Source organism: Hemitrygon akajei, chromosome 32, assembly GCF_048418815.1.
Source record: "Hemitrygon akajei chromosome 32, sHemAka1.3, whole genome shotgun sequence".
NCBI classification, from domain to species: Eukaryota; Metazoa; Chordata; class Chondrichthyes; order Myliobatiformes; family Dasyatidae; genus Hemitrygon; species Hemitrygon akajei.
The window spans coordinates 2,639,866-2,656,775 of NC_133155.1; the positions used below are offsets into that span (position 1 = coordinate 2,639,866).

At 43.3% G+C, this 16,910-nt stretch overlaps 1 protein-coding gene across 1 annotated transcript in view; it reads right to left on the minus strand.

Moving 5' to 3' along the window:
• Positions 1–8,993: 8,993 nt before the first annotated feature.
• The window catches only part of LOC140719622 (arf-GAP with SH3 domain, ANK repeat and PH domain-containing protein 2-like), a 111,780-nt gene continuing 103,863 nt past the window's right edge, over positions 8,994–16,910 (minus strand). Inside the window, exons 27-28 of the mRNA XM_073034352.1 lie at positions 14,047–14,169; positions 8,994–13,658 (exon numbers count right to left, since the gene is read on the minus strand). Coding sequence (XP_072890453.1) covers positions 13,584–13,658; positions 14,047–14,169 — 198 coding nt within the window. The 3' untranslated portion in view covers positions 8,994–13,583. The remainder of the gene's footprint in view (positions 13,659–14,046; positions 14,170–16,910) is intronic.

Here is a 16,910-nt window from a genome sequence, read left to right on the forward strand (position 1 = left end):
TCGAACGGCGCTGTCTGCATGAAATTGCCTGGCGTAAAAAAAACAGTTGCTCTCAACCTTCAACGTGTAGACAGCGCCCAGAATAACCCGTCAAGGACTAAACTGGGACGCGGATTTAAAGTGAAGCTCTCGGGGTTCATCGTTGAAAAAGAATCTTGAGTTGGGTGCCACAGGGAAAATAGTATTTTATCGACGGTTGAAGTGAACTAGGAGGTGATACAGTATATTTAATTTGCAATGAACAGTACAACTGGGAATGTGTGTGTGTGTGTGTGTGGGGGGGGGGGTAATAGGTAGGACAACACGTCTTTAAAACGCCTTGAACTAGGTGTCAATAACTTGGAGGAATTGAAACAGTTCCATAAAGCAAAAGCAGATTAAAATAGAGGTCAAAAATTAGAGGTTAAAAATGGCTTTTTAATACGGGAGGCGAGTATATAACAGAGTTTGTTTGTTCTCCCAGGGAAAGAGGCGAGAATTGGTATGCCCTGGTAGGGCAAAGCCAGGGGAATCTCTGGGGGAGGGTCACAGCGTCCCTGATATACAGATCGGTCATCCAACCCGGGTAAAGGTGCCAGAAAAGGGCCGGTAATGTCATGAAGGATCCCACCCACCCTGTTCATGGACTGATTGTCCCACCCCCATCGGGCAGGATCCACGCCAGGACCATCAGTTACTTTCCTCAAGCAGTAAGGCTGATCAACACCTCCACTCACTAACCCATTATTATTTATTATTTCCCATGTCACCTCGTTAACATGTGTACAGGAAATGACATTAAACCATCTCGAATCTTGAAAGACTAACTGAATAGCTGGTTCCCTCAGGATAGCTGGTGCTTGATCTGCACGTAATATTATCTACACAAGTTGTTAGGGTGGTTAAAGGGCACATTTTATTTATTTATTGGGATACAGCGTGGAATCGTCCCTTCAAGCCACGCTGCCCAGTAATCCCCCAATTTAATCCAAGCCTAATCACAGGACAATTTAGAAAGACCACTTAACCTGCCAACCAGTGCGCCTTTGGAACTGTGGAAGGAAACCAGAGTATCTGGGCACAGGGAGAACATACAAACTCCTTACCGGTAGCGGCGGGAGTTGAACCCATGTCACCTGTACCGTAAAGCATTGTGCTAAGCACTAGTCTACTGTGCTGCCCTTTTTAGTCAAGGCAGAGAGTTCGAATGTCAGGAAGTTATGTTGCATTTATAAAACACTAGTTAGGCTACACCTGGAGAACTGCATTCAGTTCTGGTTGCCTCATTGTAGGAAGGACGCTGAAACTCTGGAGAGCTTGCAGAAGATGCTGCCTGGATTAGAGGGCATGTGCTGCAATGAGAGCTTGGACAAACTTGGGTTGTTTTCTCTGGAGCGATGGAGGCTGAGAGAACTTGGTCTTCAATGTCGCAGACACAAAGGAGCTGGTTGTGGATTACAGGAGGAATGGAGACGGGCTAACCCCTATTGACATCAATGGATTTGGGGTTGAGAGGGTAAACAGCTTCAAGATCCTCGGCATCCACATCACCGAGCCACTCACATGGTCTGTGCACACCAGCTGTGTGGTGAAAAAGGCACAATAGTGCCTCTTTCACCCCAGGCGGTTGAGTAAGTTTGGTATGGGCTCCCAAATCCTAAGAACTTTCTACAGAGGCACAATTAAGATCATCCTGACTGGCTGCATCACTGCCTGGTATGAGAACTGTACCTCCCTTAATCGCAGGACTCTGCAGAGAGTGGTCTGGACAGCCTACCGCATCTGTGGTTATGAACTTCCCATGATTCAGGACATTTACAAGGACAGGTGTGTAAAAAGGGTCCGTAGGATCATTGGGGACCCAAACCATCCCAATCACAATCTATTCCAGCTGCTAGCATCTGGGAAAGGGTACCACAGCATAAAAGCCAGGACCAACAGGCTCCGGGACAGCTTCTTCCACCAGGCCATCAGACTGATGAACTCACACTGATCTGAGTGTACTCTATATTACGTTGACTGTTCTATTTATTATAAATTACTATGATTGCACATGGCACATTTAGATGGAGATGTTACGTAAAGGTTTTTACTCCTCATGTATGTGAGGGATGTAAGAAATAAAGTCAATTCAATTCAATAGAGATATAAGATTTGGAGAGGCATCTCCAAGATACATGGAGTATCTTTTTCCCAGGGTTCAAGTGCCTAATCCCAGAGGGCATGTATTTAAGGGGTAAATTCAAAGGAGATGAGAGATTTTTTTTTATACACAGAGTGGTGGTTGCCTGGGGTGGTGGTAGAGGCAGATAGGGACGTTAAGAGACATTTAGATAGTCACATGAATGTGTGGAAAATGGAAGGATATACACATCGTGTAGGCAGAAAGTATTAGTTTTAATTGGCCATTTGGTCAATAATTTAGTTGGTTTGGCACAACACTGTGGGCCAAAAGGCTTGTTCCTGTACTGCACTGTTCTATGTTCTCTGGTAAAGCGAATGATTGGAGGCCCTGGGGCTGAAATGATCCTTGCTGCCATGTGATTAGCACCCTCCCCCTCCCCCCCCTCAGCCCCAAATTTAACAACTTCCCTCTGCACCTCAAAGATATGCTGGGTGGCACATTAATTAGCCAACTGAATTGATCCTTGTGAAGATTGGTGGTAAGTGAATCATTAACATCTGAGAGAATAGGTTACTGGGAAATAAACTGGGAGAGGGGGACTGCTGTGAGAGCAGGCATTGTTCAGATGGGTGAAATGGCCTCCAATGGAGGACAGAATGGGGAAGGGAGAGAGCAAACAATGCTTGAACCCATAAAGTTGACAAAACTTATTTGCAAAGCAAATTTGAATTACAGAAGGATGTTTAACACCTGTGGCATGGCTGTTGAATGCTATCACCTCTTATAAAGTGAAATCAGGTGGCACAGGCGACACCAGAGCCTTGCTTCCAGATGAGCTCAATGCCCTCTATGTGTGCTTTAACTGGCAAAGCATGGAGGGACCATCATGAACTCCCACAGCCCTCAATGATCCTATGATTTCGGTCTCAGGCTGACATATCAGCAGCCTCCAGGAGGGTGAATCCAAGGAAAGCATCCAGCCCAGATGGGGCACTGGCCAAATATGAAAGACCTGTGCTGGCTGGAGTGTTCACTGAGATCTTAACCTCTCACTTGAGGTACCCACCTGCTTCAGTTATACTGGTGCCTAAGGAGAACATGGCAACCTGCCTCAATGACTATAGTCCAGTAGCACTTGCATCCACAGTGATGAAGTGTTTTGAGAGGTTGGCGATGAAACATCAACTCCAGCCTGAGAGGTGACTTGGATCTGCTCCATTTGTCTACCAGCACAACGGGTCCACAGCAGAAGCCATTTCATTGGCTCTTCACTCAACCCTGGAACATCTGAACAGCAAAGGTGCACACATCAGGATGCTCTTTATGTACTACAGCTCAGCATTCCATACTATCATCACCTCAAAACTAATCAATAAGCTTCAAGGCCTTGGCATCAATACCTCCTTGTACAATTGGATCCCCCCTTTCCTCACTTGCAGACCCCAGTCAGTCTGAATTGGCAACAACATCTCCTCCATAATCTCCATCAGCACAGGTGCACCACAAGGCTGTGTGCTTAGCCCCCTGCTTTGCTTGCCTTATACTTATGACTGTGTGGCTAAGCACAGCTCCAGTGCCATATTTAAGACTGCTGATGACACCACTGTCATTTGCTGTATCAAAGGTGGTGATGAATCAGCATATAGGAGAGAGATTAAAAATCTGGCTAAATAGTTCCACCACAATATCCTCTTACCCAGTGTCAGCAAGACTAAGGAGATGATTATTGACCAGGAGGAGGAAACCAGAGGACCATGAGCCAGTCCTCAGCAGGAGATCAGAGGTGGAGAGGGTCAGCAACTTTAAATTGGTCAAAGTATCGTTTCAGTGAATCCTGGGCCCGCACGCGAGTGCAACTATGAAGAGAACACAGCTGGGCCTCGACTTCCTCAGGAGATTGCGAAGATTCGGCATGACATCTAAAACTTTGACAAACTACTACTGATGTGTAGTGGAGAGTATATCGACTGGTTGCATCACAGCCTAGTATGGAAACACCCATGCCCAATGAATAGAAAAGCCTACAAAAAGTAGTGGATATGGCCCAGACCATTATGGTAAAGCTCTCCCACCATAGAGAACATCTACAAGAATTGTTGTTGCAGGAATGCAGCATCCATCATCAGTGACCCCCACCACCCAGTACATGCTCTATTCTTGCTGCTGCCATCAGGAAGAAGGTACAGGAGCCTCAGGACTCTCACCACGAGGTTTAGGAACAGCTATTACCCCTCAACCATCAGGCTCTTGAACTGAAGGGGATAACATAACTTCACTGAAATGTTCCCACAAACAATGGACATTTTCAAGAACTTTTCATCTCTTGCTCTTGACATTTATTGTTTTATTTATTTATTATTATTTCTTTTGTTTATCTTACTGTATTTGCATATGCACAATTTGTTGTCTTTTGCACGCTGATTGTCCGCTCTGTTGGTGCAGTCCTTCATTGCTAATTGGATATGCTGAGTATGCCCACAAGAAAATGAATCTCAGGGTTGCATATGGTGGCATATACTGTATGTACTTTGATTATAAATTTACTTTGAACTTTGAATCTCACTCACAACCACGGGACATCCCAAACTGCTTTCCAGCCATTGGGGTATTTTTGAATCATCGTCATTGCTGAAGGATTGGAAACAGTCCCATTGTTCAGAGAGTGAACACAAACAACAATAAATCCCCAACACAGCATCGGGTATGAGACGTCAGAGCACAACGACACAATGCAGCTTTATATCTGTGCTGTATGATTGAAAGTACATGACCACGTCCAGTTCTGAACTATGGCCTCTCATTTCAGACAGCCGAGTAGACACTTCTGCATAAGCATTGTACACATCGGGCTTGCTTTCCAAGATGGACCCCACATCATTTCACAAGCAATATTTCTTTTAATATTTTCTAAGCACTGCCAGGGAAATTGGTCCAGGTTTTTCTAAAGAGCATTCACTTCGTCATCCTTCTCTGGTGGGGAATCTCGGAGAACAAATCCAAAGATCCAAGCACCAATCGCAGCTGCAACTTACTCTTATGCACATTGCGCCAGAGCTTGCGGATCCCAGATCAGCCTTTACAGCCACCCGAGGACAACACTAAACACCATGTGTGCACTGCTGCCCACACCTTTGTTTGTTTTTATAAATGAGAGTGATGGGACTATTTGACTGTTGGAGGCTAACAGAGACAGGTTTCATCACTGTTTTGGTTAATTCATCAAAGTTATTACATGTTGTGATCCATGAATGGGACAGAAATTCCAGAGACTAGCCCCTCTCTTTTCCAGGGCCACTGGCACTTGTTAATGTCCAGATTTACAGTATCCACTCTGGGTGGGTCAGGGAGAAGGTTTATGTAACTCAGTCCCGGTGTCCACTCTGGGTGGGTCAGGGAGAAGGTTTACGTAACTCAGTCCCAGTGTCCACTCTGGTTGGGTCAGAGAGAAGGTTTACATAACTCAGTCCCAGTGTCCACTCTGGGTGGGTCAGGGAGAAGGTTTACATAAATCAGTCCCAGTGTCCACTCTGGGTGGGTCAGGGAGAAGGTTTACGTAACTCAGTCCCAGTGTCCACTCTGGGTGGGTCAGAGAGAAGGTTTACATAACTCAGTCCCAGTGTCCACTCTGGGTGGGTCAGAGAGAAGGTTTACATAACTCAGTCCCAATGTCCACTCTGGGTGGGTCAGGGAGAAGGTTTACATAACTCAGTCCCAGTGTCCACTCTGGGTGGGTCAGGGAGAAGGTTTACGTAACTCAGTCCCAGTGTCCACTCTGGGTGGGTCAGGGAGAAGGTTTACGTAACTCAGTTTCAGTGTCCACTCTGGGTGGGTCAGGGAGAAGGTTTAGATAACTCAGTCCCAGTGTCCACTCTGGTTGGGTCAGAGAGAAGGTTTACATAACTCAGTCCCAGTGTCCACTCTGGGTGGGTCAGGGAGAAGGTTTACGTAACAGTCCCAATGTCCACTCTGGTTGGGTCAGAGAGAAGGTTTACAAAACTCAGTCCCAGTGTCCACTCTGGGTGGGTCAGAGAGAAGGTTTATATAACTCAGTCCCAGTGTCCACTCTGGGTAGGTCAGAGGGAATGTTTTCAAAAGCAATGACAGGGTACTCATTAATAAAGATGCATCACATTCCCATATATTGTGAGGCGTGTTAGTTATTTAGCTGTTGGACAAGTAGTGCCGAGGGCCTGTTTGAGTGTCATATAACCCTATGATTCTATGTGATAACCAGCCTTCAATTGATGTTAACTTACTTGCTTAATAAGCCCATCACCACCACTGGGGCATGGGCCACCCACAACAGCTCGACAGGTTCCTCACTCCTGGGCCAGTCTTCCAGCTTGTCTCAGGTGTAGCCCATCTTCTTGGTGCATCCTTTATCTCCTAGGAATGAGGTCTTTGGAGCCTCTGTAGCACAGGGTTTTTACAGGATGAGGTTGCGAGCCCCATGCCCAATCCTCCTCCTTTCACATCCGGGCTTGGGACCTCCACGTCAAAATTAATCCATGAAAACATACTTCCTCTAATCCCATCAATCTTCTGCATCAGCATTTTAAATGGCACTTTATCACTTTGTAAACTACAAGTCTGTGGTGCAGTCTGAAGCTGTGTTTATTTAACAACTACTAAGACAGCACGCCAATAGGGAATACCATGCTGAATTCTGACATTTTATTGCCCTCTAACAGAGATAACCATCAAGGTTGGCAAAATATTTAATATTTCAAGTTTCTCATTGCTTGCCCTCATTAATGATTGACCAAGGGCAGGCAGGTGGAGAACATTTATTTTCCTGATATTAAGGGTTAGCCCTAGGATATTGCACATTTCAGAGCAGTGGATCAGGGCTGCCTGTACGTCATCCCCTTTTGTGTGCAGTTACAACACAAATCAGCCTTCTGACATCTGATTCTAGCCATGCTTCTTTGCACAGAAGTGTGAGCCACTGAAAGATGTTGCTGTCACTCTACTAACGGATGCATGCCCTGTGGCAGACGGTCTTAGATTAATATCTTCATAGCTAGATTATTGAAGAGGTTGGATGCCAGGACTGTTTTATGCCAGTTCAGATGATATAGAGCTCAAACGTACAGCTGCAGCACTGGATCAAGCCATCAGTCATGATGGGATTCTACATCGCTGGTGAATATGTTTAGAACCAAACTTTGACATGAATGCATCCATCAAAAATAACCAAAAAAAAACCCAGAAGAATGTGGGTATATTAGGCCACAAGTTTAGCAGCAGAATTAGACCATTTGGCCCATCAAGTCTGCTCTGCCATTTCACCATGGCTGATGTACTTTCCTTCTCACCCCCAGTCTCCTGCCTTCTCCCCATAAACCTTCATGCCCCAACTAATCAAGAATCTATGAACCTCTGCCTTAAATGTACCCAATGACTTGGCCTCACAGCTGCAACAAATTCCACAGATTCACTGTTCTCTGGCTAAAGAAATGCCTCCTATTATTGAAACACAGTAAGAACCTATAGGGAATAACATGGGGCACATAATCAATGAATCTTACTTTAACATCTGACATTTAGTTTATATTAAATGCTGCCAAATGCTACCCAGGTTGGATCTTAGTGGCTCATCCCACATGAACTTCAGTGCACTTCAGGCTGGAGTTGTCTTTAATATGGTCATCACTTTCCTGAAAATCCTTGGCAAGTTCTCAAACAAAATTTAGTACTGAGTCACATGAGAGATTAGAAACACAAGAAAGTCTGCAGACAACACACACAAAATGCCAGAGGAACTCAGCAGGTCTGGCAGCATCTATGGAAATGAATAAATCATCGATGTTTCGGGTTGAGACCCTTCTTCAAGTCTGGAAGAGGTGGGGAAGAAGATGCTAAAATAAAAATAAAAATAAAAATAAAAAATTCTCCCATCCCACTTTCACTCTGTCTCCTCTTCTAGCTGCCTAACACCTCTCTCATGATTCTGCCTTCTACTACTACCCATAGTGCTTTCCCCTTTCATTCCTTCTTCACCTCTCCTGCCTATCCCCTCCCTGCTTCTCCTCCCCCACCCCTTGATCTTTCCTCTGATTCGTTTTCCACCCTGCCCCCTCCTTCTCCAGTCCTGACAAAGGGTCTTGGCCCGAAACGTTGACTGCTCATTTCAACGGATGCTGCCCGACCTGCTGAGTTCATCCAGCTTGTTTGTATGTCTTGATTTGACCACAGCATCTGCAGTGTACTTTGTGTTTACTAGGTGATAGGTGAAGTCAGGTGGGTAGGAAAGAATCTTTCCTGGAGAGGAAAGTAGACCAAAGAGAAAGAGAAGGTGACCCAGGGGGAAGTTATAGGCAGATGAGAAGTAAAAGATGAAAGTAGGGAATCGAGGGAGGGGAGGAGGATATTTGTTCATCAGAAGGAGAAATCGATGTTCATGCTATCAAGTTGGAGGCTACCCAGATGGAATATAAAGTGTTGCTCCTCCACCTTGAGGGTGGCCTCATCTTGGCACAAGAGGAGGCCATGGACTGGCACATTGGAATGAGAATAAGACCACAAGATATAGGAACAGAATTAGGCCATTTGGCCCATCGAGTCTGCTCCCCCATTTAATCATCACTGATCCAATCTTCCTCTCAGCCCCAATGGGAAAAGGAATTAACATGTTTGGCCACAGAAAGTCCCGCTTGTGGAAGATACATTAGAACAGATTGCTCAAATATTTTAACAAAGGAGGTAGATTTTAAGAGAGGCTTAAAGAATAGAAAAAGTTTGAGGAGTGAAGGTTTAGGAAGAGAATTCCAAAGCTTTTGGCAAAGACATAGCCACCAGAGGTGGGACGAAGGACATGTGGGATGTACCACAGGCCAGAATTACAGACAAAAATAGCAAGCTAGCAATAAATTACTCAAAGCAAATATCAACTGTTAATTTTAATAAATAGGGAATTATATTACAATGTGATAACAATACAAAAGGTTTTCTTCAGTCTTTATACTTGCAAGTGCCAATTCTCTCTCTTTGATACTGGATTTAATACACTCTCTGCAGTCAAACTCATAAGGGCACACTTTTTCTTGTATTTCTTGGCCCCTTTCACATCCATCAAAAACATTCAATTACTCACCGTTTTCCCCACAAACTCTCTTCAGTGATAATAAAAACATTGTTCATCCTTGCAAGCAGTTTTGTGAACCTCACAGCTGGAGTTGGGTTTTGCAAGAAAACTTGTCAAAATCCAAACCACCAGTAAGGAAAGAAAATGGAGAATCAATTTGGAGTGAAGGGATGGAGAGATGTTAAACGAATATTTCCTCTGCAAACACCTTGGGCAAAATCAAAACTACATACAAATTTCCCTACAAAATGAAAAGTTCTACCGCAGACATAAGTATAATAATTTTCTTGACCTGTACACAAGGCCAACACACTCAGTCATTGCCTAAGCTGACATTTACAATAATAATAATTGTAGCTAGGTAATTCTCACTTAGATACAATAATTTTGTATATTTTTCTGAAACAACCGGGGTAGGTAAGTTGGTCCTAGGCTCACACAGCAGTACCCAGTGTTCTTATAATAGTTTATTGTACTTGCAAGTACATTTCAACCCCTAGTTATACCCTGTAACTATACACACACACATGTGCAGTCTTCTTTAAATGCAGTTGATTTTGAATGCAATTTACCCCATTTACCACTTGGAAGAGTCTGTTTCCATGATTACAGGTGACCAGTCCTGTCCAAAGTTCTCTAAGTTTCTTCCAAATCTTCACTGAACTGTTCCATTGTCCTCAATGGAATGCCATCTATTTTTGACCACCATCAAGAAAAAGGAGATTTTTTTGTGATAGGAAAAGTTCTGGGTTGATCAACATTTTGAACAGTTGATAGATGGATTTCCTTCAAAAGGTGATTCTAATATCAATATTTTCTAAGGATGTTGAGAATGAGTCCAGACTTGGTGGAACCAAGGCAGTTATGTATGTATAAATCTTGATGACAAACAGATCACAGGGCTTAGTGATAAAATCAAGAGTGAAATTCCAGCAAATATGTCTTTCTGCCAACCAATTACTCTCTTCCTTACGTTAATGGAAAACCACATCTGTTGGTATCACTGTAAATACCATCAGCTCACAGATGGTTTAACATTAACATTAAAAGTCAATTGGTTCCTCACATCTCTAAAGCTTGGTCAATGAGACCTTCTTTGCAGTACAACAAGGACCTCAATTTCAAGGATTCTACAACTCACTGTTTATTATTTATTTATTTTTATTTATTTATTTTTTTCCTTTTTGCATTTGCAGAATTAGTTGTCTTTTGCACATTGGTCATTTGTCTGTCTTTGTTGTGTGGAGTTTTTCATTGATTCTATTGAGTTTCTTTGTATTTATTGTCAATGTCCACAAGAAAGTGACTCTCATGGTTGTCCGAGATGCAACACTAAGCGTCATAGGAAGTCATTCCTGCCTGTGGCCATCAAACTTTACAACTCCTCCCTCGGAGTGTCAGACACCCTGAGCCAATAAGCCGGTCCTGGACTTATTTCCACTTGGCATAATTTGCTTATTATTATTTAATTATTTATGGTTTTATATTGCTATATTTCTACACTATTCTTGGTTGGTGCGACTGTAATGAAACCCAATTTCCCTCGGGATCAATAAAGTATGTCTGTCTGTATATACATGTACTTTCATAATAAGTTTCCTTTGAATTTTTTGAACCACCTGACCCATTTAATAGAGACAAAAGATGCTGAAAATCTAGATCATCACACACAAAATGCTGGAGGAACTCAGCAGGTCAAGCAGCGTCTACGGAGAGAAATAAACAGTCGACGTTTCATGCTGACACCTTTCATCAGGACTGGAAAAGAAGGAGGAAAAAGCCAGAATAAGAAAGTGGGGGGGGGGGGGGGGGAAGGGAAGGGAAGGAGTTCAATAAATAATCCATTTAATGTTTGAGTTAAATGTGAGCTTGTTGAAGGTCTAGTTACAAATTGAAAACAGCTGAGGACTCACTTACTCACTCATCTCTCATCAAACCACCAACTCTATTCTACCCATTAAGAACTTGCCCCTTCCCACATTACTGTAAACTCCTTACAGTAATATGCATTGTACATGTCCTTCAAGTTCACATTTAATAAAAGCTCTGTAGATATAAAAACTGTAAAAACCCAGAGCTACAGAAACGCCAATAGAAGCTCCCAAGACCTTATCCCTGGGAGGGGAAGGACCTTCAATAGGCTACATCTTGAAAGACTGGTTGAAGACTCTAGCGAGCGGCAGTCAGCAGCCTATGCCCCATTGGGGGTGATGGGTTTAAGAAAAAAAAATAAAGTTGGTATATAAATCCTCTCGGAATAACATAGTCCATCCTTCATTTGTGCAGTTGATGAGGAATCATGGTGATAAGTAAGGCTTTGCAATATACACTTGTGTGGGCATTTTCTATCATATACCTTCTTAGCTTCTCATACACCGTGAAACACCCCCCCCCCCCCCCAGTTACTTGTTACTAATGTGTGCTTCCCAGTCAACACCAGTCAATATCAGAGTGTGGTTCAGACAGTTGAAATTCATCAGATATTGTTAACATTTCATTTCATCTCAGGTTTATAAATTTTCTATTCCTCCTTTAATTGTACAAAATATCACATCTAGATGGTGCATCTAGACCTGTGCATCGCACCATCTAGCTCACACGTCTCAATCTAACTTGTGTCAAGTGCTATCACCTTAACAATGTCAATTCACCCATGCAATGTACCACCATGCTCATATAGTCCAACTCAAGCAGTACAAATCCACATTAAATCCTTTAAGCTTAATAAAATGTACTCCTGATCAAGAGTCCATTCATTTCATATACACAATTCAGGTCACGCAAGGAGCATTTGGTCCATATTTTGTGGGAGGGGATCTCATTGAAACCTATTGAATATTGAAAGGCCTAGATAGACAGGATGTACAGAGGATGTTTCCTATAGTGAGGGAGTCTAGGAATAGAGGGCACAGACTCAGAACAGAAGGATGTCCCTTTAGAATAGAGATGAGGAGGAATTTCTTTAGCCAGAAGGTGGTGAATCTGTGGAAATCATTGTTGCAGATGGAAGTCATTGGGTATATTTAAAACAGAGGTTGATAGCTTATTGATTACTAAGGGTGTCAGAGATTACGATCAGAAGGTAGGAGAATGAGGTTGAGAGAAATAATAAAATCAGCCATAATAGAATGGTGGAACAGACTTGATGGGCTGAATGGCTTAATTCTGCTCCTATGTCTTATATTTACCAGTTAAACCTGTTCCATTCAGGACATGCACTCTGAATCCCACCACCCAGGCCATGCTCTTTTCTCACTGCTGCCATCAGGTAGAAGGTACAATAGCCACAGGACTCACATCACCAGGTCCAAAAACAGTTACTACCCCTCAACCATCAGGCCCTCAAGCAAAAGGGGATAACTTCACTCATTTGCCCATCCATTGAAATGTTCCCACAACCACTGATCTTACTTTATGGACTCTTTATCCCAATATCTCACATACTTGTTATTTACTGCTATTTATTTATATTTGCATTTGCACAGTTTGTTGTTTTCTGCACTCTGGTTGATCTTTCATTGATGCTGTTATAGTTACTATTCTATAGATTTGCTGAGTGTGCCCGCAGGAAAATGAACCTCAGGATTGCATATGCTGACATATATGTACTTTGATAATACATTTACTTTGAAATTTGAATATCAATTTGTGCAGTACACCATTGTGTTTATACTCCAGCTCAATTCATGAAAGAAACTATTGTGCATATACCGCACTGCTGTCCGTGCAATACTCCACTCAGTCCCATATCCCAGTTCAGTCTAGGAATGCTTGATTCAGACAGTAAAGCCCAGTTGAACCTGGTAGGACCTTCATACTTCTTTCACCTAGCATCCATGCTGCACATAGCCTAAGCCCACCTTGAAATGAAACAACCACTGACCCGACAAAATAGTACTCGCCTAATACAAAACAACTTATCAGCCACACGTCAACAAAGGCCTATAAGACTCTTCAGTGAAGCACCACGTGTTCCTTCAAGGATCTCACACTGTAACACACCTCCAGGCATTACCTATCATAATCTTTAGAGCTCTGTCTACCTTTGTTGGCACAGATTGGTCAGATGAGGCAGTGTAATACAAATCCAAAACAGAAATAAAGATAAATATTAGAACAAAATGATCTCTGTATATTGAGGTCCAGCCTTCACGTAAAGCAGTTTCAACTTCTGATCCAGGTTTGGTTGGAACAACCATGATTCTCCAATGATTACAAAAACAATCAACAAAGAGCGTCTTGATGAAAGCTGAAACCCAAATGGCAGGTTGACATCCCACTGAAGGGCCACCATAGAACCAAGCCTGCTGAGAGAAACCCAACCTTTCAGAAGGGCTTCTGCAAGTTCAAGAGGTCACAAGTCTTTTTCCACGGGAGATTGCGAGGATCTGGTCATTCCGACAGGAGATGAACATAGTCCACTGGAAAGGCTCCTGACCTTGACTTGTCTCCTTCAATGTGGCCAATCTGTGCAAGGAGCAAATTCAGGCACTCAAAATTAGTTACATGTCCAGAAAGCAATTAATGAAAGCTCAAAGCGCATTATAGCTGTGGTGTTGACGCATGACAGGTCAAGGGCTGGAGAGGAAGAAATCTGATAGGAGAGAAGAGTGGACCATAGGAGAAAGGGAAGGAGGAAGATCCATAGAACTGGGTCACAGCAGCAGGAAAAAGAATCTCAGGGTTGTATGTGGTGGCGTACATGTATTCTGATCATAAAATTGACTTTGAACTTTGAGGAAGGTTCAGTTCTGACCACTGGTTCTATCTGCATGGAATTTGCAAGTTCACCCTGTGTGAAAGCTTAAATAACAACAGAAAGAAGTTCTGAGGACCAATGTGGGCAGATACTCACCCACCAAAATAAATCTTCCTCTCCGGTCACAACAATGACCTCTCCTTTGGTGAAGGTCAGCTCATCGGAATTGTCAGCCGTACAGTCCAAGATCGCCTTAACCCTCTTCTGTTTCTGCTTGACCTGTGGAGCAAACAGAGTGAAACAATTTGCCATTTCCTCAACAGTTTGTTGCAAAAGATCACAAGGTGTTTCTCTCATTATTTTTATAAGTCAGCACATGGATATTACTGGCTAGGCCAGTATTTACTGTCAGTGCCCCATGAAAGTGGAGGGTCACATTTTGAATTTCTGCAAGTCTGATATAACCAGTGAAACAATATGAACCAAGATATAAAGAACTTGGTGAAATTAAAGTCACTGATAAACTCAATAGCATAAAATCTGCAGGTATTCTTTCCCAAAGGATAAGTGGACCTGTGGTGCGTGGAAAGGCTGAATAGGTTAGGACTTTATTCCCTGGAGCCCCAGAAGACCGATGGGAGATATAAACTTATGAGGGGTAAATGCAAGCAGGCTTTTTCCACTGAGGTCAGGGAGACTAGAACTAGAGGTCATAGGTTCAGGGTGTAAACTGAAATATTTAGGGGGAATCTGGGGGCAGAGGGGGAAACTTCTTCCATAAAAAGGTGGTGGAATGAGCTGTCAGCAGAAGTGGTATTGGTTTATTGTTGTCACGTGTACTGGGATACAGTGAAAAGCTCGTCTTGCACACTGTTCATGCAGGTCAGATAATTACACAGTGCATTGGGCTAGAATAAGGTTAAATAATGACAATACAAATGAAGTGCAAAAGCTACCAAAGTTCAGTGCAGGTTGACAATAAAGTGTAAGATCATAATGAGGTAGATTGTGAGGCCGAGAGTCTGTCTTATCATAAAGAGGGCCATTCAAAAGTCCGATAATAGTAAGGCAGAAGCTGTCCCTGAGCCTGGTGAATTGTGCTTTCCGTCTTTTGTGGCTCCTGCCCGATGGGAGAGTGAGTAAAGAGAATGTCGGAGGTGGGTGAGCCCAAGGTGTCCACAACTATGCAGCTTCTTACAGTCATACAAAGTAGTTGCCACACCAAAACATTATGCATCCAGGTAAAAGGAGTTCTATGGTGTGGGTTCAACCATAACATTTAAGAGAAGTTTGGATAAGTACACAGATTGGGTACATGGATGGGAGGGGTTAGGAGTTACATGATCTAGGTGCAGGTCAATGGGATTGGGTACATGGATGGGAGGGGGTAGGAGGTACCAGGTTTAGGTGCAGGTTGATGGGACTAGGTACATGGATGGAGGGGTTAGGAGGTACCTGGTCCAGGTGCAGGTCGATGGGATAGGAAGGAGGAGGTCAGCTACTCTTTCTGTGCTGTTCTTCTCTATGACTCTACTCTATAAAGGTATATTTATGAACCCAGTTTATTTTTACTATAATCCAGCAGTTCAACTTCCATGTACATTCATCTTCTGTATAACTCAAATCTAACTCACCATCTACAAATTCCTTCTTCTCCAGTCCTTTACCTATCTCACCCATCACCTTCCAGCTAATCCTTCTTCCCCTCCCCTCATCTTTTTATTCATCTCCCTTTTTTTCCAGTCCTCAGCTACTTATTAATTTCTATAGATGCTGCCTGACCTGCTGAGTTCCTCCAGTGTTTTGTATGTGTTACTCCGGATTTCCAGCGCCTGCAGAATCTCTTGTGTTCACAATCAACAAATGGTTGGATTTGATTTCTCAGCCTTTCACCAAATGCATGCCTACATAAGCTTAAGCACTACGCCATCAGATAGTTACCCAACCTCACTTAGGCAGAGAGTGCCAGATCCCCAGGAGGGCTCTTTGTAGAAACCTGCTGCCAGCAAAAAGCTGAACCACATGGAGAGAGAGATATGAGCAGGTCAGTGTGTAGAAAAAGTGGCAGATGCTGGAAATCTGAAATAAAGAGAAAATTCTGGAAACTCTCAGGTGTCGGACAGCATCTGCTCCATGATCAACAGACCAAGTCATTCAAGCAACACACACAATGCTGGTGGAACGCAGCAGGCCAGGCAGCATCTGTAGGAAGAAGTACAGTTGATGTTTTGGGCCGAGACCCTTCATCAGGACTAAATGAAAGAAAAGATAGTAGGAGATTTAAAAGTAGGAGGGGGAGGGGGAAATCTGAAATGATAAGAGAAGACCGGAGGGGGTGGGGTGAAGCTAAGAGCTGGAAAGGTGATAGGCAAAGGGGATACAGAGCTGGAGAAGGGAAAGGATCATGGGACGGGAGGCCTAGGGAGAAAGAAAGGGGGAGGGAGCACCAGAGGGAGATGGAGAACAGGCAAAGAATGATGGGCAGAGAGAGAAAAAAAAAGGGGAAGGGGGAAATAAATAAATCAGGGATGGGGTAAGAAGGGGAGGAGGGGCATTAACGGAAGTTAGAGAAGTCAATGTTCATGCCATCAGGTTGGAGGCTACCCATACGGTATATAAGGTGTTGTTCCTCCAACCTGAATGTGACTTCATTTTGACAGTAGAGGAGGCCATGGAGAGATCTATCAGAATAGGAATGGGACGTGGAATTAAGATATCAGAATGGGAATGGGTCGTGGAATTGACATATCAGAATGGGTTCCACCAGCATTTTGTGTGTGTTGCTTGAATTTCCAGCATCTGCAGATTTCCTCGTGTTTGCTGACCAAATCATTCATTTTGTTTCTCTCTCCATGAATGACTCAAAATATTCACAACCATTTTAGAATTTATTACTGTATCTGACTATGAGGCTGATAGAAAGATAAGAACAGTTATGAGTTTGATCTTTACAGTATTGCATGCAATGGTTTCTGATTTCCCAATGGCAGAAGAATTACTAAAGAAGCAACAACGCAGAA